Here is a 26,668-nt window from a genome sequence, read left to right as displayed (position 1 = left end):
GCCGGGGACCGCCTGTGCCGCCTGGCCGCCTTCCTCGACACCTTTCTGGCTGCCAACTCGATGCTTAGCATGGCCGCGCTCAGCATCGACCGCTGGGTGGCCGTGGTCTTCCCGCTGAGCTACCGCACCAAGATGCGTCTCCGCGACGCCGCACTCATGGTGGCTTACACGTGGCTGCACGCGCTCACCTTCCCGGCGGCCGCGCTCGCCCTGTCCTGGCTCGGCTTCCACCAGCTGTACGCGTCCTGCACGCTGTGCAGCCGGCGACCCGACGAGCGCCTGCGCTTTGCCGTCTTCACCGGCGCCTTCCACACGCTCAGCTTCCTGCTGTCCTTCGTCGTGCTCTGCTTCACGTACCTCAAGGTGCTCAAGGTGGCCCGCTTCCACTGCAAGCGCATCGACGTGATCACCATGCAGACGCTCGTGCTCCTGGTGGACATCCACCCCAGGTGAGGGGCCCGGGGGGCAGGGGCTCGCCGTGCACGGTGACACTGGGAGCGGGAGGTCTCCGCTGTGGGCAGACCCTTGTTCCTTCCTGGACAGCGAGGTGGGGTGAGTAGCCAGCGCTGGGGATTCGAGCGGCTGGCCTGAACACCAGCAGCACGGAGCCACAGAAAATGTGGGTGACGTGACCCACACGGCGCTTTCTGAAGCATCCGGCAGAAAGCGGAGGCAGAAGTCCTCTGGGCTTCCTTACACTCATTGTGTTTGTAGTTTTCATTTTAAAAGGGCACATAGAAAAGCAGTGGGCTTTGTTCCCGGTTTAGAGTCTTTGAAAGGTTGGAATCTGGCCTTGAGAGGGACCCAGAGGCTTAGGAAGCCCTGAAGAGCTCTTCAAATGGAATGTGAAGCCCCTCTCTGTGTCTTGCCTCTCCCTGGTGTCTGGCTGCCCGTCTCCTGCCCTGTGTGTGCCTGAGTCCTCACCAGATGGAGGTGAGCTGCCCTTGCCCTGTGGTGGGCTCTGAGGTGTGAGGCTTTTCCTCCACTCCCAAGTGTCTCTTGGACTCTGAGTCCTAAGGCCCCACAGGAGGGCCACCCCGGAGACTTCTGGGACTGAACCCGCGCACCTATCTCTATGCTCACTGGCTGCTGTCTCAGGAAGGCAGGGGAAGGCAGACAGCTCAAGTACCTGTGAGAAACTCCTGCCAAACCCAGGAATCCCTTGGGAAAGGGAGAGGAAATTTATCTGGGCTGTCCTGAGCTCACCTCAGCTTTCCTCATGAGGATCTCCTGATGCAGAAATGGAAAGTGCTGGTGTGTGTCTGTTGTCTTCTTAAATCCACAGAGGGAAGGCTCCTTTTCAGCAGCCTGGGATCCTAGCTAAGGGCCTTAGCATCAGATGGATGGATGGATGAGTGAGGCAGGCGGAGACCCCTGGGGAGGGAAGGCTGGGGCCCTTGCTGTTAGCAGAGCCTTGGAACTTAGGGAGCCTTGTGGCAGTGGAGTGAGCTCAGTCCTATCCTGCACATGCAGGTATCTCTTTAGGGCCAAGGGGCCGTACTAGAAGTGTCCATTTTAGTAAGGACACCTTGCTGAGATTTTCCTGTCCTCAACAATGACAAGCAGTCCTTGCACTTCACCATGCTTGCAATCAGGGCATGAATGCGTGCATCCATTGTTCCTGATTACACACTGAAGCAATCTCCTTACCACATAGGACCTGCCTCACAGTCACATACAAAGGCACCCGCACCAGCTCTCACTGCCTGTGTCTGTGCACAGTCCAGAGAGGTTTAAAGAAATGTTTTGCAACCACGATTGCAGGGCTATTCCCTTCCTCATCACTCTTCACCCTGGGGCTGGGGCCAGGACTGCTCTTGGAAGATGCATGGAAGTGTTAACTTCTGGACTTGAGTGAGGCCCAAAGAGGGCTCTCTTGTCATGAGTCACAGTGGAGGGGAGATGGTGCTGAAAATGGAACCAGTCCTCATTTAGTACAGTGTAAATCCGTATCTCAGCTCTTCGGCTTCCAGGATTGGAGAGCTAGTGGCTCTTTTTCAACCCAGTTAGGGTGGAAGACCAGCTCTACTCCTGCAAATCCCTCCCTCACTGCAGGTCAGAAACTGCAGAGAAAGTCTCCAAGGATCTGAGAAGCAGAGGCAGCCTTTCTGTTTGCATCCAGCCCCTCACTTCTCAGGGGAACCTTGACCTCTTCTAAGCAACAGGCTCTTTTAAGGAGTCCCTGCTCATAGTAGGCAGCCTTGTTGGAGGAAGGAAGGGCTGCTGAGCAAGGACTGTCCGGGCCAGCTCTACAGGCTCCATCTCACTGATGTTATGAAATAGAGGACCTCTCAGTGAATGCAAACTTGTTCTCAGAGGGCTTGGCTCCCACAGTGAGAGCAAGGGGGATGGGCTGTACAGAAGGGGACAGGTAGGCAGTCCATCTGCTTCTGCCTGTCTGCCTCAAACTTCCTCTATACAAATAAGAAACTGCAGTGCTAGCTCTGGAGCTGCCTGGGTGCCTCCACCCTCAGGCACTGGGTCTTCTGGCCAATTTGGTGCCAAGAGTCTCTGTGATCTCGGGGTACCAGTCTTGAGTCATCAAAAGCCATGTTTCTTTCTCTGAACATCCAGAGAACCTGGTGAAGTCTTGGCTATTGGAATCTTTTGCAACCACCACCCCAACAGCCTACAGGAACTTAATTAAAAGGGATGTATGTTGAGTTCTGTGAGGCCCAGCATGGCATTTGTCTGCTGTTCCTGCAGATATTTAATGCAATGAGTAATGCAATGTGTAGTCCCTCACTCTGTCTTTCTGTGGTGGCTTCTCAATCAAAACATTGATAAAGTCAATGGGGGTTTCCAGGGTCTGGTACACACCTGGCCCTCCACCTCCTCAGTGCTCACCATGCAGTGGCCCTAACTAAAGCTCTAGATAGTGATAGCCAGACCTCCACCTGGTGCTGCAGGAATGGCTGAGCATGTGGGGCCAGGTCTGGATGCATGTGCCCTGCTCTTTCCAGTTCAAACCAGAGTCAAGCTCACTGGCTTAGATTAATTGCTGCATAGAGTCCTGAAGAGGACTCAAGCAAGAAGCTGGATAGATGTTTCTTCTAAGTATCTCCCAGGTCTGCTCAGCCTTCCAGAGTCTCCTAGGTATCCCATGAACCATGTCTGCAAAGCCTGGCTCCAGACAGTGGCAGAATTGTGGCATAGCAGATGGAACCTCACTGTGTCCTTGACTTTACAGATGATGGAATTGAGAGACCCTAGGAAAAGGGCACCTGCCTAATTTAGCAGATCTTAGAAAATTGCTCAAGCCCAGATTCATTCCTGAGGATATTTTGATGGGGCAAAGAAAATCTCACAAAGAATATGTATTTAGAAGTTCCAAATCAAGCTTATAAACTGTTAAATGAAATATGCTCTATCCTTTTACATTGGCAAATATAACAAGCTGCAGGCTGGGCTTGGATTGAGATTTAGAATTCTCAGGCTCTTGGAAGCCTCAGAGCCTTGAAGTTGCTGAGGATCGCTGAGCCAGCCTGCCTGCCTCCCCTCTCCATCCAGGGTCTAACAGAACTGCAGGGGTCTCCCTTGCACAGATGCACACTGCAGGTTGCCTGCCCATGTGCCATGTACACGGGTGGCTCACTGTCCTCTAGCCAAGCACATGGGCAGCATAGCCACCTTCAGGGATGGGACCAGAGAAGATATAGGAGCCTAGTTTGGGAAACAGAATCAAGGCATTTGGCAAAGAATGGCATATTCCAGGCACTTTTGGCCCAGAATGGAAGGTGTGGGCTGTAGGTGGGCGGTTCCCTTAGCCCCGTGAACTATTCATTTCACAGGGAGAGGTGGGTGGACTCCCTAGTGTGCAGGGTCCAGGTGGGGACCACTCTTATTAGATCTGAGGACAGGACAGCTAATCCAGTATCCATATCCCTAATGCAGGGCTCTTCCCATCATCAGTCTCTTCTCTTAAGGGCAAGCTTTTCCCTTGCCTTAAAAGCCAGAAAACCAATGAGAGCCTCTGTGAGCACTCAGCTTATTCTCTGGGTAGACTACAGTCATCTGGGATCATTCAGGACACAGACTCATTGGAGAGGCAAGGAGGTGTCTGTGGTTGGAAGATTTTATCTGAGGTCACTTCATTTACTGACTTCTCAGACATTCTCAGAATTGCCCCTCCCTTTGCCCAATTACCAAAGCCCGATGGGGAGCATCTCTTTCACCCCAAATGTCCCAAAGCTGGACAACCTGTCTCCTTTGGTCTCAAGAAATTCCTTGTCCTGCACAGCTTCAGGACATATCCTGATGCCCACCTTGACACTACCCCCACACCCACCCCAAAGTTCACACACTGGCCAGATTGCCTTTGGAGAGCTTTGGGCTTCTCAGCCTGTGCACCTTGGATTCCACCTGAGAACCCTAAGAATTCAGCTGCACCACCAGGCTCAGAGCTTTGTGAGACTGCTCAGAGTCAGGTGATTTTATAGGCAGCAGTGGGATTGGGGTAAACACCCTAGAACCTGGGGCCAGGAGACCTACAATGAGGCCTAGTTCAGTCTTGAGCTCCTTATGCAGCCTTGAGCGTGTCCTAGACATTTCTGGTCTTCAGGGTCTTCATTAGCAAGTAAGTACAAAAGCAGCTCACAGAACTGAGCCCATCAGGGAGCTCAGATCTGCGATAAAGCTATGGTGGGGGAGAACAGAAAGAAAGTGCTGGTGGCTTTCTGATGCTGTTAGTCTGAGAGCAGGTACAGGTGCTTAAACAATGGTAAGAACTCGGGGTTGTGCTTCTTCCCCTGAAACCTGGGGCCACTTTGCCTTATTCACCTCCTGACTACCACTGCCTAGTGCTGGAAAGCAGGCAGGGCATGCGGTGACTCAGGACTAAGAGCACCAGGCTGCAGACGGCGGATGAGCCTACCCTTCACACTCTGTGGCTGCAGAGTCAGCTGCTGTGTTCCAGCAGAGACACACCTCCAGGCAAGCATGTATTCTACAGACCCACTCTGTGCTCCAGTGCACCAGGCCAGGAAACAGTATCTACAGGTCCATGGAGTCCCAGAGTTGGTCACAGAAGGCACCTTAGAGTCAGGACTCGATGTCAGGCCACCCTACTGTTAGCTCCCTCTCACTGGACCCCAGACACAGGCCCTGGCTACAGCCACATCTCATGCATGTACAGGAAGGAAGTACTTCAAAAGGTAGAGGGAGCTCTGTGGTTTTGGAGTTCAAAGCAGACCTAGAACATAACACGCAATTGTTCAGTAAATACACAAGAATGAAAAATGATCATTTACTGAGTGTTTAACTGTTAAGCACTCTCTTGCTACTTTTCATGCATTAACTCAGTTACTCTCAGTATAATTCTGAGAGGTAGATATTCTGATCACTCTCATTTTATAGATGAAGAAGCTGCTGCACAGAGAGGCTGTGTAACTTGCCTAAGGCCACACAATTATTAAGCAGTGGCTTCTGCACTTGAACCCAAAGGGGTGGCTCTGGTTCTTCAAGGTTAACCACCAGGCTACCAACCACGATGGGAGGCCAGGCCACTGGAAGCTCTTCCTGGCTTCAGGTCCATTGGTCCATTGGTAATTCTTGCTTTGGCTGATAGCCTCAACGTTTTTAAAATTCACTCTTTAAAAAAAAAATCTATTTTAGAACATATTTCTAGCTTATTATGATCTCTTTTGCAAAGGTTACTTTGAAAAATGATCAAGTCTTAATATTTCCTTATGTTTTTTAAGGAGAGTTCATTAACTACCATAATACAACACACACTAAGTATCTCCTGAGTGTAAGACTTGAAAAGTAGAACCTCAGGCAGTGGTTCTAAGAACCACTCTAAGAAGTGATATAGAGCATAGTACTTTACTGCTTAATCTTTTCCTGCTGCACATGGCCTTGTACAAGCAAACACAGTTCATCCCCATGAGTTTTACAGCCTGCAAAGAATGATACTGGTCACTCCATCCTGTGCAGGATGCATTTCTTTTCTTTAGAGACATGGAATTATTTTTGGTTCTTCTGAAGACCTCTAAACCTTGATCAGCATCCATTTTTAAATATTCCTCATGTTTGGGATAAGGATTATTTGATATGGCCAAGCATGGGTACCCCAGTACCTGAGGGGACATTGCGTTCTCACCAAACCACCCATTCCCTACCCGGGGAAGTGTCTCAACCCACGAGGTCCTGGTAGCTGGTGAGTCATGTCTATCCCCATTGAGAGCCTGTCCCTGTGATCAATGGTAACTCTAGTTTTAGCTATTGGGAAATTTCCTTTCGATAAATGAGGAAACAGGTTCAGAGAGTTGTATGGCATCCCGAGGCCACACAACTCTGAGGGCAGAGCTTAGGACACCTAAGTCAGAGCTATTTCACTCTGGGGAAAGTTCCTCAACTTTGAACCTGATTCCTCATTGTCTTAGGAGAATTTTACAATAGCTACAACTAGAATGACTGTTAAGCACAGACACAAACATCTGTTAGGGACAGGTTGTCCTTTAGTCCTCCCTCTCCCACTCTGTACCTTGTACGTGTCACACCTACCAGAGAACCTTGGTAGAAATCTTTTATAGAAACCCAAGTGTAATCATAAAATAAGGGAATTTAAGTCCAGCTCTTGCTGTGTGAGCTTAGACAAAGCCACTGCTCTGTCCCCATCATGCCACTGGCTATATTCTTCTAATTTTCTGGGTGCAGTGATGTCCTAGTGCCTCCCCAGGAAATGTGATCACACAGACAACTTTGGTGCCCAAAGTTCCAGAATCAGTGGCCCTGGGTTCACATCCTGCCAACACCCAGGGTAACCAACTGTCGTGGGTCTCAGATGGGGGAATTTCTCTTTTGCAACCAGAGTCATTCCCTGAGAATCCTTTAGGATACAGGACTTTCAGTAATAAAATGGGGACCACTGGAACAAATTGCTCAGCCTACTGTCACTACTTACCAACTGCGTGATCTTGGAAAATTACTTAATTCCTCTGTGCCCCAGTGTCCTTATCTGAAAAATGGGGACCATAATGATATCAGTCAGAGACCTGCACAGTGCATGTGACCCCCATCACAGGAGCTAACATGGTATATATTAAAGACCCAGAAAATGTGGGTTGTTACTTATATTTGTCATTAGAAGTTAAGAAGTAACTGTGAACAATACATTTTCAACCACTCTGAAACCTGAAGCTGTACCGAGTTCAACTTCAGTTCCCAACTCTATAAAATCCTGGAGAGGCAAAGGTCAAGGGGAAAATATCGGAATTTTAGGATCCTTCAGTCCACACTAACATGGAATTGTCCATCTGTGTTGGGAAATCTGAGTAAGGAGAGTTCTGATAATGCCTTAAAATAATGGCCTCTCTGAAGGAAGGCGGGGGGTGGGCTCTCTTCATTAACAATGTGCATGGATCTGCCTCATGAATCTTCTCTCTGTGGCTTGCTTGTGTATAGCAGACCAGCCTATTTTGGGGGCAGGTCACTTCCACCCAAGCTAGACTCTGGCAAGTTATCTGCACTTCCTGGGCAACTGTGCCTGCCTGTAGTCTTCCTCTCTGCCCTCTTTCAACTCCTATGAATTATTCAGAACATCAACTATAAAAACACATGCCTCTATTGGATTCTTTGAGCTGGAGCATATGAAGCCTTGAGCTGGGCTGGGCTTGCCTTTCGGGGCCACTTTTGTGTGCTCCTTGCCTGTGACAGTGGGCAGAGTAACTGTTGTGCACGCACTCATTGTCACTGCACACAGTGCATTAAAACAGCCACTGCTCTCAGCTGGTACAGAAATGACAGTGGTGCAAAGGTCCCCGACAGTGGACTAGGAACAGGCATTGGTGGTTGGAGGCATTGATGCCTCCTGATTCTACCCTCCAGGTTGTATCCCCAGTTCCACCAGGACAATATGGCCACCTGCTTCTCTAAGCTCGGTCCCTGGAGGAATTAACTGACCTCTGTTTTGGCCACTCTGTAATTCTGGGTCTCTAGCTTGAGGCAGGGATGAGTCTTTGGGATAGAAGAAACAAGGCTGAACACGTGGAAGAAAGGTAGCCCCACCTATGCCACTCAATATACAGACCCCCAGCTGCCCCAGGTGACATAGGACACAGTTCAAATCCTATCTCCACTTGACAGCCAAGCAAAGTGTCCCATCTCACAGCAGAATAGTCTTTAGCTCATGGTCTTCACTGCAAAACATGGCAGGTAAAACCCACTTGGCAGGTAGAAGGCCCACTGCAGGGATGAATTATGGTAAAGACAAGAATTACAAATAGTCCAACTTACAGCAGCTCTCTTGAGCTGGTATATAAAAGGTGATAAGTGAACAATGTAAGTAGCAATAATAAGTGTTGACATTTATTTGTTCTTAATCCCAATTGCTAATTGCGCCACGTACTTTATACAATGAACACATTTTATGCATCTGTGTGCTTATTGCATTTAATTCTCTAAACAGTCCCTTTTGACATTTCTTTATAATATATATAAGAAAGCAGATAAATAAAATATGTCTGTATAATATTATACTACAGAGGATGACCTTGTAGCTTAGCAATGCCATACACTTTTCCCAAAATCACCCAGCTACTACCAAAATGACCCCGCGTCTCTGGCTTCCTTGCCAAGTCCCTAAGCTGGAAGCCACTGCCTGTGTTAACCAGTAGTACCTCACTGTGACTGGCCCAGGCTGCCCATGAGTCATCTTGTCCCTTTTTTCACTTGCAGTGTGCGGGAACGCTGTCTGGAGGAGCAGAAGCGGAGGCGGCAGCGCGCCACCAAGAAGATCAGCACATTCATAGGGACATTCCTCGTGTGCTTTGCCCCCTATGTGATCACCAGGTGAGCAGATCTGTAGGCGTGGGGGCGGGGCTTTGAAGAATAGCAGGGCTTCTGACCTTTCAGTAGCTGTCATCTCTCTTGGCTGCACATTTTTCCCAAGGGTGCAGTGGGGGCAAGAATGAAATTTCCAGGACCCATGAAAAGCTGTATGTGTACTTTTCCACTTTAGCTTCAAATTCTTTATTTAATTGTTATTTTAATTGTACATAGTTATGGGATCTAGTGTGATAAGTTGACACATATATACAGTGTGCAATGATCAAATGGGGGTCATTAACATTTCCTTCTCTTTAAAGCTTAAAAACATTTTGGGCCAGGGATTTAGCTCAGTGGTTCTGCCGCCTGCCTTGCAAGTGCAAGGTCCTGAGTTTGATTCCCTGTACCCCCCCCCAAATTTAAAACATTTGATTAACACATAATCAATGTATATATTTATGAGTTAGTGTGATATTTCAATAAAATGTAATTTGTACCAGTCAAATCAAAGCAATTAATGTCTTCATCTCCTTATCATTACTTTGTGTTTGGAGCCTTTGAGCTTCTTTGCTATTTATACATAAAATACGTAATGAGTTACCATGAACTACAGTCACCTCACTGTCCTGGACAATATAGAATTTGTTACTCCTGTCTCACTGTGTTTTAATACATTATCTGACCTCCTTCTGTCTCTCTTCCCCCTCAGTCTTCTGAGCCTCCTGTGACCACAATTCTATATTATGATTGATTTGTTTAGCATCTGCACGTGATATTTGTCCTGAGTCTTACATATTTTACATAATATCTTCCATCTATTTTGCTGCAAATAATAGGATATTGTTCTTTTCATGGTTGAAAAATATTCCATTTCGTATATATTCTATATCTTTGCCCATTCCCCTGTTGATGGGTATGTTGATTTCACATATTAGCTATTGTGAACAGAGCAACCATAAACGTGGACATGCAGGTATGTCTTTGATATATCAATTTTGTTTCCTTTGGTACATACTAGAAAAGTGAGGCAGCTGGATTATATGATAGATTTATTTTTAGTTGTTTTTTTTTTGAGGAACCTCCATAGTCAGCCACAGTTATTTTGGGGTAGCATCAAAACCAAGAGGAGGTGGGTGACTTTCTTCTACTCCATTTCCAAATCTCATCATGCTGATACAAGGCCCAGGCCCACAGCCCTAAGAGCACCTAACAGGAAGGAAATGTGGAAACAAAGCAGAGGAAAGGATTATTCAGGACCTGGACTTCTGCTGCCTACTGAGTGTGGACAGCCCAGCCCCTGTGGTCCACTGCAGGGCCACCCGCCCCTTGCTTTGGAACAGGGAGCACCCTGTTCCCAGCCAGGTGTGTGACCTCTCCCATGACTATGGGCTCCTCCCCTTATGCCAGATGCTGTGAACCTGTCATCTTCTTTCCAGCGTGGAAGCCCCAGAGAGAGCCAGGGCTGCTGTCCACTGGCCTCCAGATTATGCCATCCTCAAGCTTGCTTGCTGTGGTTCTCATGGTTCTCTGCAACAATTTCATCCAGAAGAAAAGAGAAAAAAATTACTCAATCTATTTTATGAACTGGAAGGGGAAAGGAAAACCCTACAGCTTTGTATTCAAAGAGTTTTGATAGCCTGGGAAGTTGGCAGTAAAAAAGGAACTTTGATGCTCTTAGGAGGTAGAAATGGAAGCTTTCATTGAGTCCAGGACACACACACACACACACACACACACACACACACACACAGCCGAACAGCTCAGCATCACCAGCAGCCTCAGCTGCAGGGACCGATAAGGACACTCCCTGCCTCCCTGCTCCCCAGTACCAGGCATGCCCTGGCAGGGAGGGGTCTTTTGTGGACAGTCTTCTTACTTTCCTTATTTGTCTACACTGAACTGAAGCCTGGTTCACTGAAGCTTTAGGCCAACACGTCCGCCTTCTGTAGCCCAGAACTCTGCCCTCTGCCCCCCAGATCACTGTGGATGTGCAGCTGGTGAGCCTGGCCTGCCTTTGGCCCGTCACCTCTCTGGGGACTTTGGCAGCTGCACTGCCTCCCCCTGTCTCCTGTGGCATGCTGCTTCTCCTGGAGTGAGCTAGTGGACCTGCATCTAACTTTGAACACCATACCTAGAACTGTCTGCGGGTCCGTGGCCAGGTCTGACCAAGGCCATCTATTCTTCCATCAAAACTCACCACTATCCAGGATTTAGCTCAGTGGTTCTGGTGCCTGCTTCACAAGTGCAAGGACCTGAGTTCTATCCCCAGTACCAGAAAAACAAAATGAAACAAAACAAAAAATCTTCCTAATAAAACTCACCACTAGACCTCAATACTATTCACATTTTGTGCACAGATGGCTCTTTGCTGAGAGGCTGCCCCAAGCATTGCAGGATGTTTAGCAGCCTCCCTGGCCCCACCCACTGGGTGCTCAGAGCACCTCTCTTCTTACTCAACCCTCCGGATTTGATAATTAAAAATGGGTCCAGATATTGCCAGATGTCCCCTGGGACCAGAATCACCCCTGGTTGAAAACCACTGGCCTAGACTCATAATCTCCAGCTAGGAAGCCAGGGCTTGCACTCATCAGGGTCTTCACAGGACACCAGACTCTTGCACAGTGTCAGAAAATGGTCTGATTGCTCTCCAAGTCAGATGTAGCCAAGCGGTTAGCAGCATGGCTGTAGCACGTGCCTCCCTAGACCAGCCCTCCACGGTGGCCTTGGGCCAGTGTCCTTAGGACACAGAGCAGTGAGCACGGGCATGGGGTGGATGACACTTCCAGCCACCACCCACCATTTCTCTGATATAGCTGCACCCAGGGCACCTACCCAGGACTGAAAGGGATTCATTTTAACAAAAGGAAGTTTGTCAAGAAGAGCGGGTGTACAGAGGTCCCTCCTCTCTAGCCCTAGAGTAAGGGAAGCCATGGTCTAATCAACTGAATGAGAACCCTCAGAGGAGAACAGGTAATGTGGCTCCACTTTTAAATGATTAGATCTTTCTTTGGATTAATCTCATTTCCTAGCAAAATTTTCCTTTTTTGTTTTCTTTCTGATTTTAGCTTGGTTCCCTCTAACAGTGCCCAGGAAATAATGTTTTAGTAAAATAGATTATAGATTCAGTATGTTCCCTCCAAATGGATTTGATGCATTTTAAGTTTTAAAAAACATTTCCAAAACTGTTCATCCTTTATGGAGACGAGCAGCAACTTATGAGGGAGAAAGAGCACACACAGGAAACCTCATGAATACGAAGTAAAGCTCTGCTGAAGACACTCCGGCCCTAGTGCCACCACCCCATGCTCCTATGTGGGCTTCTCATATGCAGGAAGTATCCATCCTAAGAAAACCTAAAGTCTCCTCAGCTTCTGTAAACACACCTCATGCATTTCAGCACATGCTTCTCCAGTATCTTCTCTGTGCACACCATGAAAGAGTCTCTGCAGGTGTGGCATCAGTTGGTGGGACCCAAGGAGGGCCCCTGATGGGGACACTGGCCTTGTAGACACAGCCTGTAACCCAGCCGGAACACGATGTCACTGGGAAAGGTTCAAGGTTCTGGATTCCAAGGCAGGATGGAGCTCCCCCAGCTGGGACTTCATGAACGTGGCTTGTGAAGTGGTCCTGACCCTGTGTGTGCGTGTACGTGTGTGTGTGTGCGTGTATGTGTGTGTTTGCACGCGCACGGGCATGCAATCCAAGCAAAAAGGGCAGCAGGAACAAGATCTAGAGCCTTATCATCCACCTTCCATGGAGGCTACAGAGCACTTGGGACATGGCCTGTCCAAACTGACATGGGCTTTAGGGCTAAAAGTTCACTGCATTGCCAAGATTTAAATGACAAAAATACACCCTAATTAATAATTTTTATATTGATTCCATTGTGAAGTGATAAATCATAGTAAATGATCAAAAAGTTGAATATATCACTAAAAATGATTTTCATTACTAGAAAATACTACATCACACCTGTGCCTTGATACTTTGCACTGATGCTTCTGCAGGGATGGGCAGTCTGGGGCTGAAGGGTGATGGTGCCCTGTCCCCAGTTCCTGTTTTCTAGACCTGTAGCTACTCATCTGACCCTTCAGGGACCAGGAGCCCACTGGGACCCACTTCAGCCAGTCCTAGAGGGTTCTCAGAACCTCCTCCACTCTCCCCTCCTTGTCCAGTGTCCAGCCCAAAGTCAGACTTACCTGGGAAATCAGTGCTCTCCTCCTGGAGGTAGGAGGGCCCAAATAGAAGGGGCATCAGCTACCAAGATAGTGCAGCATAGAGGAGAGTATAGGGTAGTTTGATCCTTCCAGGAGGTCCTCCTGAAATTGCACCTCTCCTAGGACAACCTCTTCTTGCCAATACCTCTACCCCGCACCCAGTCCATGACTGAGGAGATAAGTATGCTTAGTCTTCAGGGTAGCTGGGAGCCTCAGGCATAGTCCAGGGAGAGGGTACCCGTAAATGTGCTCATGCATGCCGGGTCTCCTCTGGGCTCCAGGTATGGCTGCAACCAGGACTTTATCAGAGCTACTTCCACTGCCAAGGCATCCAATTGCCAGGCTGGTGGGCGCCTGGCAGACTTTAATAAGACATCCACCTCCAGGGATCCTGGCTCCAACTCTCCTATCTTCCTTCCGGTGAAGATTGAAAAATGCCCACTGATTATGAGGAGAAATCAGCCTGTTGTGAGAAATAAGACCACTTGTGCAGAGCATTCAGCATGATGCGGACGTGGTTGGCATGTGACATACAGCGAATAGTTCTCAAGACAATCATCCACCTTCCCAATCAAACAGCCACCTGCACCTGGGCAGGGGGGCGTAGAAGATAACAGAAGAAATCATTTGCAAAAGCTCCATCTATCTACACTCTTGTGAGGAGTCTGGCACCTCCAGTTCACAGTCACACCAGATCCAGTGACCGCAGTAACCTGGGTTAAGAGGACTTCTCCTGAACCAACAGGGCAGAGCCCGCAGACGCACAGCCTCATCCACCAGTTCTTGCTAAACATTTTCTGAATTAAAATTCACACGCCTAGAAGCAGTTGGAAGGCTATCATCTCTGCAGTGATATATGCTTACAAATAATTACAGTTGTCCTAAATAATTGGAATCAGGCTTTGAGGCATTTGGGAACCTGACAGATACATTATTGTAGCTTTTCAAAATAATGGCATCATGTAGATGAGAGAGGAGTTTAATATGCAAGTAGCTCTAAATGTTAATATTCTATTAATAAAATGACTTCTACTGTAATGTCTCATGAAAATTTAAAGTATCCGCTTATGGCCTACAGATCTTCAAATAAAAGTTCTCAAGAAGTCTTTGGAATACCAGGGCCTGGCTTTCCAGGGAATGCTCTTTGGCCCACATTCCATTCCATACACACTATGTGTGTGTGTGTGTGTGTGTGTGTTTGTGTGTGTGTGTGTGTGAGAGAGAGAGAGAGAGAGAGAGGACAGAGAGAGAAACAGAGAGGCAGAGATATGGAGGCAGAGGCAAAAGCAGAATTAAAGATATACAGAAAAATAGAAATGGAGAGGGTGAAAGGAAATAGAGACAAAGACAAAAAGTCAGCCAGCCAGACAAAAACAGAGAGGAAGGCAGAAACAGAGAGGGAGGGAGGGAGGATAGATGGGCAATAGGCACAGAAGGAATGACAAAGGGCTGTAATTTATTGCTTGAAATTTAATGTTTGAAAGCAAAGGTACTTGGCTGTACCACGGAACCAGAAAGCGAGTCCAAAAGACCATCGGGCAGGCTGACTCCAAGAAGGCACAAGGTTGCTACACCCATAGAGTTCAAATTCTGGTTCTTCTGTCTGGGCCTCACGGTTTTGATGCATCACTGCCTTGGTTTCATCTGTGTACAATAGGAAGAATGCTTCTGGAGGCTAGAGATGATGCTATGAAGTGGTTTCTGAGCACTGAGCCCAGGACCAACTCCAGAGGAGTTGGTAGGGACTACAGATCCAACCCAGGAATTCCCTTCCACTGGTATTCCACTGCAGAGCAAGGCTGGGTCATGGGTCTCTGGGGCTCATAGAATGCCTCAGCTCGTGCACGTGTTACCACATCCTCATTCTGAGGACTAGGACTTCCCAGGATGAAGGGTGCAGGTGGACAGCTTCCTGTCTTCCTTGGTTGGCCCTCTACTATGTCAGCCAGCTCCCAGAGTTGCCAGTGAACTGCAGGGCCAGGGGGCTGCTTCCCAGAAAGAAACTACGACTCGAAGAGAGATCCCTTGGATACATAGCAGAGAAGAAGGGTTAGAGCTGCATAGGATTTTGTGGCCATAATCTGTGTCTTTCTGCTTTGTGTTTCGCCTGGACTCAGAAGGGTGTAACTCTTCTGTGTCCTGCTCCAACTCAACAAACTCTGTACCCTGCAGTGCTTTATATTTCCGAACACATAGGTCCATGTGCATATATGGGATTAACTGCACACACACACACACACACACACACACACACACACACACACACTCCCTTGGAGAACTTCCCTATCTTCTTCAATAAAGGGCTGAAGCTTCTACAACAGTGTTACCTGAAATGCTTGGAAAAGCAGCCCGCTCTCCCTCCTCTGCCTCCTCCTCTGGCCTGCTAAGTATGGACCCTTTCCTGGGAGCATTCAGGGCAAGTGCAGGGGTAGCTATGCCAGGGCAGATATATGTACATTGTGACTACACATGCTTAAGCATTTTCCTCTAAAATGGAACCTGATGGCGGATAAGTTTTTCTAGTCCATACCTTGGGGAATACATGGAAAGTCACCCTGGTGCTTAGTGGAAGGTCAGGGCAGCTGGTAGGAGCGATGCTCTGGGGAACCAGTCCTGCTTCTAGAGGACAAGGGAGGTGTTCTCTGTTCCTGGAGCTGGTACTGCTTTGGTGAATCTACCTGTGCTGCAGGGAGGAACAGGAAGTGGATGAATTAAACTGCCCACATGGAGGGGAGGAGAAAAAAAGGCAGAGAGTGGCAGTGGCTTCGCCCAGTCATAGAATCGGAACTCTACTGCCTCTCTCATGGAGGCAAGGGTCCTAGGAGGCGTGAGCAGAGCTGAACTTGGCATGAGAGGATGGGCTGAAGCCTTCCCTTTCTAAGTTTACCTGGAAGGGACCTTGTAGTCATCCAAATTCCTGCCCACACCTGGAATTAGAAATATGGAAATCCTTGCCTTTTCTCAGCCCCTATAAATGAATGGAGATTTGAGCTGTCAGCGAGGATAGAGCAGAGCCAGCTAGGCAGACACAGAGTGTCTATGTACACAGGGAAAGCAGAAGGGGGCTCAGCCAACCACATCTGAACATAGAAGGAGCAGCCCAGCATTCCCCTGGCTGGAGGCCAGGTAGAGCCAAATTCTATACAGCCAGGGCTGTGCTTACCCCAAGCTTCTCTCTGCCCAGGGACTAACAAAAGCCAGATCTTGGCTTTTCAAAGCAGAAGTTGCCATGTGCAATTTGGGGAAGGGCAAGAGACAAACATTTTGTGTAGCATATAGTAACTACATGGACAGCGATTCTTAGAGCTGAGGGGACCTCATAGCCCATCTCTTCCGTGCAATGCTAAGATTCAGATCTCAGTGTGGCATTTAGCCAGGGCTTGACTGCAGGCAGATGGAGCTGCATTTTCCATACAGGAAATCCTAACTGTTGCTCGACCACTGCCAGCCTTGGTTTCCTCATCTGTATAATGGGAATAATGATATTCACTCTCAGGATAAATTTAATATTACAGATTATGTTCATTAAGTGGTTGGCTCAAAGGAGACACTAACTACAACTATTATTATGGAGCTGGTGGTGAGTTCAGGCTTCACATAAAATCTCTTAGAGAAGAGAAGGAAATACAATAGGTTTTACCCTTCATTTTCCAAATAGTAAAATTTTAAATTATCCTGAAAATTTTTATTCTGTGAAATCTGTGGGCCTCCATGGGGTCAAAGGGAAGGGGCAAAGAGGGATGCTAAAAATGGGAAGGCAGAGAGAGAGGAAACTCAGAACAGATTGCTTGGGCTCTGTTTAGGAAAGGGTCATCTTCCTGGGGGTAGAACCCCATTAGTCTCCTCCTCCTTTGCTGGTTTTGCAGCCCATCCTGGAGGCTTCAGGAAAATCAACAGAAGCTGGCAGTAGGGTCACAACTCAAGGTCGGATCTTTTTTTACTTGGGTCCTCCCCTAGACAGCCTACTAAGATGAGAGCCAGCCTTGCCTCTATTTTACAGATACTGCAGACAGAAAAAAGGGCCAGAATCTCAGAGAATACAGGTGCTGAGCCTTCCATGGCTATTCACTTGCTCCATGACATTGGAGACCCTTTTCTTCTCTCTGGCCCTCAATTTCCTCATTTTACAATGGATAGGAGAGGGGGTGGTTTATAATCTTGCATCTCTGTCCCAGATCTTTGGCTGTTTTATACCTAGTGCTAATGCTGGACAATGTTCAAAAATAGTCAAGCAAACTAGAAACATTTGAGATAGAAAAGCGGCTTAAATGGGGTGGGGAAATTCTGTATATACAGCTCGAGGCTCTTGGTGAGCCCCCCAGCCTGGCATTAGTACCATGGAACGGTGGGTTCAGTGAGTACGGTGGGGGGGTTCTCTAAGAATCTGTATCCTCAGACATGTGGTTGTATCTTTCCTTGCTCTCCCTCACTGAATGACAGTCACCTTGACTGCCACTTTTGTCAGAGACATAAGAATCCTAAATTTGTGAAAAAACTCCTCCTTGACAGCAGATTCATTCCTGTTGCAGGACAGGCTCTGAGCTTGGCAGAATGTTTGCCAAATTATTCTCAGCCCTCCCTCCCGTGCAGTCTCCTTAGAAAGGCAGAACCAGGTTTGGAGTAGAGTCAAGCCAGACTTCTAGTTGAAAAGATCACACAGATGATCATTCGGCCTCCTTGCTCTTTACATAAGGCCTGCAAGTCCAAGAAGGACAAAACTTGCCCAAGGTCACACAGCAGATCGGAAGCAAAGCTGAGCCAAAGCCAGGATGCTGTTAGCTTGTTAGCCCTTTTCTTAGTGAAGCTCGGGACTCTAAGTCAGACAGAGTGGGTCCAAATTCTACCTTTACAATTGATTTGCCACGTGACTGTGGGCAAATTATTTACCCTCTTAGGACCTCTATTTCCTCAGCTGGAAAATGGGGATAGTCGTGTCTCCTGGCTCAGTGCTCTCACATGTATGAAATGGTTAACTAGCACGGTGCTTAGAATAACATAAATGCCTGATTAATGTTCTCTGTCATCATTGTCATTGGTTACACTGCTGTTGTCATTGTCATTGTTAACTGAAGACATGGTCTCTGGGGAATGGAACATGGCCAGGAAGTGGTGGTTGAGTATAGAATCAAGCCTTGGCCAGCGATGCTCTCAGTAACAACCCTTCTCTCTGCAGACTGGTGGAGCTCTTCTCCTCGGCACCCATTGGCTCCCACTGGGGGGTTCTGTCCAAGTGCTTGGCCTACAGCAAGGCTGCCTCTGACCCTTTTGTGTACTCCCTGCTGCGACATCAGTACCGAAAAAGCTGCAAAGAGATTCTGAACAGGATCCTCCACAGACGCTCCATCCGCTCCTCAGGCCTCACAGGTGACTCTCACAGCCAGAACATTCTGCCGGTGTCTGAGTGAAGGACCATGTTCCTGCTGGAGAGTTTGGAATGGGACAGATGGGGAGAAGAAGTAGGGGCAGGCTAGGGAATCCTGGAAGGACACCACCCACCTATATCCCCCAGCAAGTCCAGTGATTTGGGGTTCTGGGGTCTGTTTCCTGGCTCCTCAAGGGCAGATGTTGGACTGCCCTGTTTATCACCAAAGGATAGCCATGGGCCACACTCTGGCCTTTCTGAGAGGTTTCTTCGAGCTCCTAGACTCAGCAGAGGCTCCCCTAGAGATGACAACACTGCCAAGGATGCAGTGTTGGTGGCAGGTAGGGAGGCGTATTCACCTGCTTGAACCGCTGGACATGAGGGACCATGCTGAAGAAAAGCATTGGTCTCCATGGGACATTTTAGTCATGCTACAGGTGAGACAGGTAGTGGCCATGTGGCCCCAGATCAGATATAATGACCCTTTTCTACTTGGTAGGTGTGGCTGATTTAAGCCAAATATTATCCAGCTAGGATCAATTAAATTGTGCTCAGCTGAGACCCTAGGGCTCTGCTCCTAAGGGAAAGATGTTTAACAATTAGTGGCCCTCTGGTTGCTGCCCACTAGTTGTCCCAGGAATAGCAAATTAGATATAACTTTTTTTCCTCTCTTCCCCCAACAAGAAGAAAACTCATGTTTGTGTGTGTAGACAATCTTAGCATGAAAATGGTTTCAATATGCAGGGTAATGCATATATTAGGTTCTTCACAGTCTGACCAACAAGTCACTTTCTTGTGATTTGCATGTCATAAATGTAAGAGCCAAGTAAAAACAGAACGATAGTGGCTGGTCAGTCTCCCTGTCCCTGTGTGACCTGAATTGGCAGGAAGAATTTCACCTTGTCTTATGCATCTTGTTCAGCAAGCCTCATGAAATGGGTGGGCAAGTAATGAACTAAGCAGAGATCTAGGCTTGATCATCAGGCACTGGGTTTCATTATCCTGATGGCTCAAAATCCTCCTTTCTGTACATCCATCTCATAGAGAGCAAGACTGTGAAAGGTCACCAAGAAAGCTCCTGTGCTATGGTGAGATAGTGAAACTTTTACGAAATACTGTAATACAAATATCAATCCATTAGCAGACTAGTCTTGATTTCATAAAAATACAAGATGAGTGGTCCATGGTTTCTACCATCATATTATTATTCACCATTTTTAAATTGATTTGTGAATACACAAAGCAATTATTTCTCAATCCTTTAAGTGATTCCTCTAGGGTGGAAAGGATAGCTATGAAATCAGATGGCTCATTCTCTCCTTACAGCTCGGCTGTTCTTACTTGGGAGGTAGAGAAAGGAGGAAACTGACTACCAGGGACCAACTAGGAGAGTCTGACAGTTTTCTCTGCCAGGCAGCCTCAGTACCTAAAGGTAGAGAAGTGTCTGCCCATTTGAGAAGACATTGTCTTATTAACTCTTGGCTCCTCATTTAGAAAGCAACTTAGCCAGGCCCAGGGGTGTCAGATTTCATTACTTCCATGGAGACTAGAATGAAGCCAGATGTAGCATCTGAAGAGGCTGTGACATCTTCCCACTGCTGGCAGAGGTGTGTTCATGCCTGCTCACATCTGGCTCTTTAGAGAAAAAGAACTCGGGCATTTCAAAGGATTCCCTTCAGATACTGGCTTGAGTCTCTGATCAAGCTCTCCCTAGCCAATCCTCTAGGGAGTCAATAGGGCTTGACCTCTCCCCCTCCTGTGATCAGGGACATCGCATTGGTAGCTTTAAATCAGCCATGGCTTCTATACTGTGCAAATGCTACTGATCAGGCCCTTCTCCCAGAGAGTTAGTTAAACATCTCCCAGCACATCACTGCCAGGCATGACTTTGTGTGTTACTGAAATGAAATTGCTCTGGTTCAGAGCCCATTTGGCCACTTAAGTTTAAATCACAACAGATGCTTTTGTTGAGCTTTCCTAGTGACAAGCAGCTGTCTGCCACCCATTATCCCAACACCAAAAGTGCCACTGAAGGTGAAATCAACCAGGAACCAACATGCACGATTGAATATGTGAATCCTCCCTTTTCACACAAGTACTCCTGAAATTAGATAAGAGAAGAGTGGCAACCCAGTGAATGAGGAGAGCAGACAGTCAAATGCAAGCAGTATCAGTTTGGAGAAAGAACTGGCAAATTCCCTCTCAGCTTGGTTTATATAAGCAACATAGTGTACTCCTGGTAGAAACTAGATCCTCTTTTCCTCTTCTTTAGCTAAAGCAAGACCTTTACCCACAGTACCACACATTGTAACAGATGCATTTCATAACTTTCACGGAACCTCTAAAACCTCTCAGAACCCAATAAAACCAGTTATATTGACATCATGTAGGTAAAACCCTCAGACAAACTGATTGATTTAATATTTTCGTCATCATTTAGACATAGGAATTAAGAACCCAAAGGGCAGTGAGAAGAAAAGTGCTGCCTTAGAAAACAGTGTTAAGCAACTCTGCTATTATTACTTTTCAATCAATGTCTATATGCGTCTATAGGCAGTCTCTAAAGTTTGCCCCCTGCCTTCGCTATTCCCAATTAAATTATCTACCTCATTTTGGGAATTTCAGTTATCAAATGTCACATGGTTTTCTCAGGTATAACACATTGAAACACCAGGACTTTTGTCATCTAAATCAAGAGGCCTGTACGTGCTTGCTTGACTTCAGCTCGTGTAAGGCTTAATGGTTAAGGCACAAACGGAGGAAATATCTGGACAGGGAAAAAGTATTTAAAGAAACGTGAAGAATAATACTTGTAGCAGAGAGGATTTCTGACTCCTAAATTCACATAGAGGGCTCAGTGCATTGTCCTACATGTTCAGAATTTACTGATAATAATTGTTCTGGCACTATTCTAGCTTTTTTGGAGTGGGGGTACCTGGAATGAAACCTAGGACCCTGTGCATGCTTGACAAGTGCTCCACCATTGAGCTAACCTCCAGACCTTTTTAGATTTTATTGTGAGTCAGAATCTTACTAAATTACCCAGGCTGGCCTCAAACTTGCAGTCCTCCTGCCTCAGCCTCTCAAGTAGGTGAGATTACAGTTATATGCACATCTGGCTCCTTAGATCTTTTCTTGGAGAAGGAAATTTCAAAGCCTGGGGCTCCAAAGAGAACAATCCACTTGATGGGTATCATGGCACATAGGTCTGCGGGTCTTGTGGTTGGCTCACCTTCCAGGTGCCCTCCCCCAATAGGAGCTGGCCCATATTTGCTTACAAGTGAGGCAGAGGAAGAGGGACTTGATGACATGAGTCATCTCATTCCAACTGCATGCTCTTCCAGGACTCAGCTCAGGCTCCTGTCACCCTGAGCAATGAACCTCTCTCCTTGTGTTTGTGAAATTCTTTTTCTTTTTCATGTGTCTTTCTTCCCAAGAGAAGACAGAAAGAATGAGGCCAAGCACATGTCCTGATTGTCATCTTTTACGTGATTAGATGCCTTCCCTGGCAGCAATAGGACCCTCAGAGAAATGGAAAGCTGTGCACTGTTAGAATGTAACCTGAGTGCAGGATGAACTAATCTGCCTGATTTTAGTTCAGATATTTTATCAGGTGCCGGGAATCCCTTGGATCAGTGGCTCAGGAGCAATGAGGGAGAGGTCTGGGGAATGATAGGGTCTCACTGCCTTCCCGAGGGCCTGATGTATCTGAACCGAGCTATTGGTTCTTAAACTTTACTATCCCCAAGTGTCACCAAGGGAGGTGGTTTAAATATAGAGCCTGGCATCTGTTCCTCAGAGATCAATTTATGTAGCTGGGAAAGACATGGGATTCTGCATTTACAACCATCAGTGATCAGCTAACCAACACGAGTGTTCTTCAAACTACCCCCTTAGGAAGAATGATCTTATATGTCTGGAGAAACTGAATGGAAATTGGGTATTTTTAAATACCTAAATTTCCATTGTCTTGCATCTTTCCCTAACTATCCAAATAGTTTAATCTCCAGCTTTATTTAAGAGCTGGGTCATTTTGTTCTCAGAAGGACAGGAAGACTCATTTCATGAAATGCTGAAAGTGTGTTTGCATGAGACCATGGCACAGCAGAGGCTCCAAGGGGTAAGACATGCTAGGGGTAAGACGTTGGAAGAGATGGCAGAGTTGGGACCATTTGTTAGAGAAAAGGCATTAAGAGAGGCCCTTTCAGAACACTTGCATGGGCCTTGGATCAAGCTATTTCCTCAGACAACCTGACTGTGGAAAGAGGTAATATCTGTCATTTATGCCATTGACCAGAGCTTGTTACATGCAGCTTAATAACTAGAAGCTGAATCAGGCTGCAGCAAGAGATGTATCTGGATGCCAGTCCTTGGGTGTGGTTCCTTTGTGGATTTCCAATTTCCTCCATTGTGGTTCCCCTGCCACTCCCCCAGGAACAGCTAGTAGCAAGTTCTGTGAAAGCAGCATTCTTTGTAAGCTTCCCACCTTCCCAGTGGCTCCTGTTGTCTCCCAGACCCAGTGACTGATTGGCCCCAAACCCCCAACCCAGTACTTAGTCTCTTTCCTGCCTTTGTTCCTGGCCTGGTTAAACGAAGGTGGTAGAAACCATAAGCTCCTGCTCTCCTATTCAGATGCATCCAGGAAGTCCAAGCCTCCTCAAGCTTCCTTCTTTAAACACTGGAGAAGCAAAAGGAACTAGAAACTTTTGGGGGTCAACTACCTGGGAGGGGAGAATCACAGGTTCCAAAGAATGGTTTTGTCCAACTTCTCAGGGAAGATTTATGGGGACAGGGAACAGCCAAGACCTATGTGGCTTCACTGACTACTCATCCCTGTGTAGAGGCTGTGACCTGCTGGTGGTGAAGAGGATGGAGTCCTGGAATGGCAAGCAGACAAACAAGACCCAGAGCTTTCACTCCTTAGTTCTGTGGGTGCTTTGCCAGGCCTAGGGGGAGAACGGCAATTACTATCGGGTGTGGGGGGCAGGCTGCATATTTTGGGGAGTGTGCTCAAGGTTGCAGAACTTGACTGATGGGGGAAGCAGGGTTTTGGAAGGCTTCACAACGGCAGTGAAGTTTGGGCCAGACTAACAGGAGGGAGCAACATGTGGCAAGACACAGAGATATGATCCCGCCCGATGAGGAGTTCAGTGAGGTGGCAGCTTGGTGTCTATTGGACCCCTATAGTGGGGTCCAATGGGTGGGGTGGAGGCCCCATGAACAGGACAGAGCCAACAACATCTGTCATCAGCAGAAGAAGATGGAAGTCTTGAAGTTGGAACTGTCAAAATTAGAAAGAGGAGATATGGGATATATCCATATTTATTTAGCAACACCAAAAGAAGAGAAAGAAAGAAGAAGAAAAAAAAAGGGAAGGAAGGAAAGGAAAAAAGAGAAGGAAAGTGAGAAAGAAAAGGAAAGGAGGGAACAAGAGAGGGGCAAAAGGGACTGCATTCATTTTGAGGGACAGTGATGTTCCTCCTTAAAAGCACAATTTATGCATATGAAACCAACCATGTCCATCCAGGCACATCCCCCAGCAGCGCTCTGAGTGAGGCTAAATATAGGCTTTTGGGAGGGGATTATTACATATTTAGTACCATGGAGGGTCTGAGGGAGCACTCTCACCTACCACCTTGGGACAAATGGAAGAGGTCACACAGCAGAGACAGTCATGCTGCAAAAGTCCCCGCGCTACTTCGCAGTTCAGTACCCATACCTCTCTCCAGGTGGTGCACAGTTCACTAGTACAATGTGCCATGTAAATATGTATCTAGCATTCAAAGGTCAAACACAAATCTAATCAATCTTAGCAGTGCTCTAAGTTTATCACGTGCACCCATAATTAAGGACTTTCAAAATAAACTGGGTTTTTTACTTGAAAATTTGTGTGTGCCATTGGGCATGCTTGTATTTTTAGGAACACCGATGTGTGGTATTTCCTGTGTCCTCTTACACACACCCGATGACTGTGCAATTGGTGTTATACTTATTCCCTGGCACAGAAACTGGGCATGAGCTTAATAAAACCCAGAGTCCATGATTTGATGGTCTCAGAGCCTAAAGTCTGTATTTGGAGACAGGAAGTCTGTTGTGACTTGTGAGGTTCTTAGTATTACCATCAGGACCCACATCTCAGTCACACCTCTTACCCTTTTAAAGGAATGAGTTCGGACTAGGCAAGCACCAAATGCCATCACAAGGACACTTGACTGCAAGCCTATGACGTTTAGTTTCAAAAGGACCAGATCGTAGTGATTGCTTAGGTATAGCTAAAATATCCAACATCCAGCCCCTTTATAAAGGCTTTGTCTGCCACTGCCTTCATTCAACCCATTGATTACCAAACCTTTGCTTTAATTATTAAGAATAACCACCTTGCCCCTCCCCACTCAAAGTTCAAATGTCAAGTTTCCTTGCAAACTGAAATCATTCCAAATCTCAAGAATCCTGTTTTACAATAAATGTGCAAATACAATCTCTTCTGGACTGCAGGGATATTTATAGGGGCTGGTATCTTGCCAAACCTATTGGGATCTTCCCAGGGAAAACCTGGGTTTCTCTAAGCCACAAACAGCTGTGGAAATGTAGTGACAAATTAAAAAGGTGCCTTGCCTCACCCTCATTACCACCTGGCATGGTCTTTCTAGGCGTTGGAATACCCCAGTCTTCATTTTCTCAGGCTCATCTGGGAGAAGGACTCTTAATCCTTGCCATCTGGATATGCATTGTCCTTCTGATGAAGCTCCTGGCAGAAGGTAAATCTCTCCCTCTCCCATGGTATCTTGAGCTATGGATGACAGCAGACAAGATCAGCTATGTATTCTCCCCATTGGAGGAAGTTGGGAGGTTCTACTCTGTCTAATATCCAGTGCAAGAACCATCACTTCCTGTAAATGAAAGGAAAATTGCTTAAATGCTATCCTTAGAGCTCCTGGGGTCTCCAAGTCCTGAGAACATCTAGGTCCAATTTTTTGCATACCTTGTGTTTCCATAAATTTATTTTTTGGTGGCTGTACAAAGTGAGGTAGGAGGACACACACCATTTGTTGCTTTGGTCATCCAAACAGTGCCCAGTAGACAACAAAAGGAAGCTGCATTAAGAAAATCCAATGTGTGTGCCAGCTCGTTTAGTATCCCACAAGGAAATGTACTCTGCACATTCCAAGAATACTTTTGGAAACCAGGATTTAGAAAAATGTAAAAAATTCATTCCTGGGGACAGAATGATCTGCAAATGTTCGGCTTCTGCACAGTGTTGTGATTCCTTAATATCAGATTCATGGAAAGATGGGTGGGACATCTGTGTGTTTGTGTTGGAGCAAATGCACTCATAAATGTGTGTGCCCATAACTCTATGTGCCCGTGAGGGTATACATACAGATGAATGATCATAAACACAAACAGCGGCACACTGAGTACAAAGCAAACGAAGCAACAGTTTAGTGTCTTCTTAACATTTGACATTATAGCTTTAACCTGACTTTCTTCTAATTTATAAAATAGAAGTAAGGCTCCACTTATTTTTTTAAAATGTTCCCAGAAGAAGCTCTTCCGATGTGGCAATATTACCATTCATGGGATACACCTGCCCACAGCTGTTTTCTTTTGAAGTAGGACTCAAGATTTTTTAATCCAAGGCCAGTGCTGCCTGCTCTGTTTACAATGGCTTGTGTTTTGTGAATACATGTCAAATGTTGTAATATATTTTTATGATAGAATCGATGGTGACTTCAGGGGGAAAATATATATTGTGATCCTGTCCAATAAAGACTCCTGTTATAAAATACCCAACCTTTGCTGAGCTTGTATGAACACATTTTTATTTATAATTATCAGAAATGCTGGCTTTTCATAATTTCATGGTGCCACCAAAGTTTATATTTCTTTTCTCTTCTACCTTCCTACATTGTGCCTTTTTTTGTCTTCCACATCCACTGCCCAAGGTGCTTCTGGCCTCACCCAGCCTTCTGAGTAGTGGATATTCATATAATGGAACCAGCTCTTAATTTTCCCAAATCTAGAGCATCCACCCCGCCCCAAAACACACCTGCATGGCCCCCAACCTCTTCAGGTACAATGTGTCTTAGTCCATTCGGTGCTGCTATAACAAAATACTTGAGACTGAGAAATTTATTTTTAAAAAGAGATTTATTTCTTATCATTCTGGAAGCTGAGTAGTCCAAGTTGAAATGGCCTTGTTTTGGCAAAGCCCTTATTCCCTTATTGCTGTATCATAACATGACAGAAGGAACCACATGGAAAGGAGAGAGAGAGAGAGAGAGAGAGAGAGAGAGAGAGAGAGAGAGAGAGAGAGAGAGAG

The 26,668-nt window shown here is 46.7% G+C and overlaps 1 protein-coding gene across 1 annotated transcript; it reads left to right on the top strand.

Annotated features, from left to right (window-relative positions):
* The first annotated feature begins 7 nt into the window (after nt 1-7).
* On the top strand, nt 8-26,133 carry Gpr26 (G protein-coupled receptor 26). Its single transcript, XM_033761377.1, has 4 exons — nt 8-449; nt 8,677-8,790; nt 18,157-18,347; nt 24,996-26,133. The coding sequence occupies exons 1-4, from the start codon at nt 61-63 to the stop codon at nt 25,208-25,210; spliced, it is 909 nt and encodes a 302-aa protein (XP_033617268.1). The 5' UTR covers nt 8-60; the 3' UTR covers nt 25,211-26,133.
* Nucleotides 26,134-26,668: the final 535 nt, after the last annotated feature.

Source organism: Fukomys damarensis, unplaced genomic scaffold (genome assembly GCF_012274545.1).
Source record: "Fukomys damarensis isolate Sample0158 unplaced genomic scaffold, DMR_v1.0_HiC HiC_scaffold_8, whole genome shotgun sequence".
Lineage (NCBI taxonomy): Eukaryota > Metazoa > Chordata > Mammalia > Rodentia > Bathyergidae > Fukomys > Fukomys damarensis.
The sequence above is the reverse complement of the archived record's forward strand: the minus strand, read 5'-3'. Positions and strand labels throughout refer to the sequence as shown.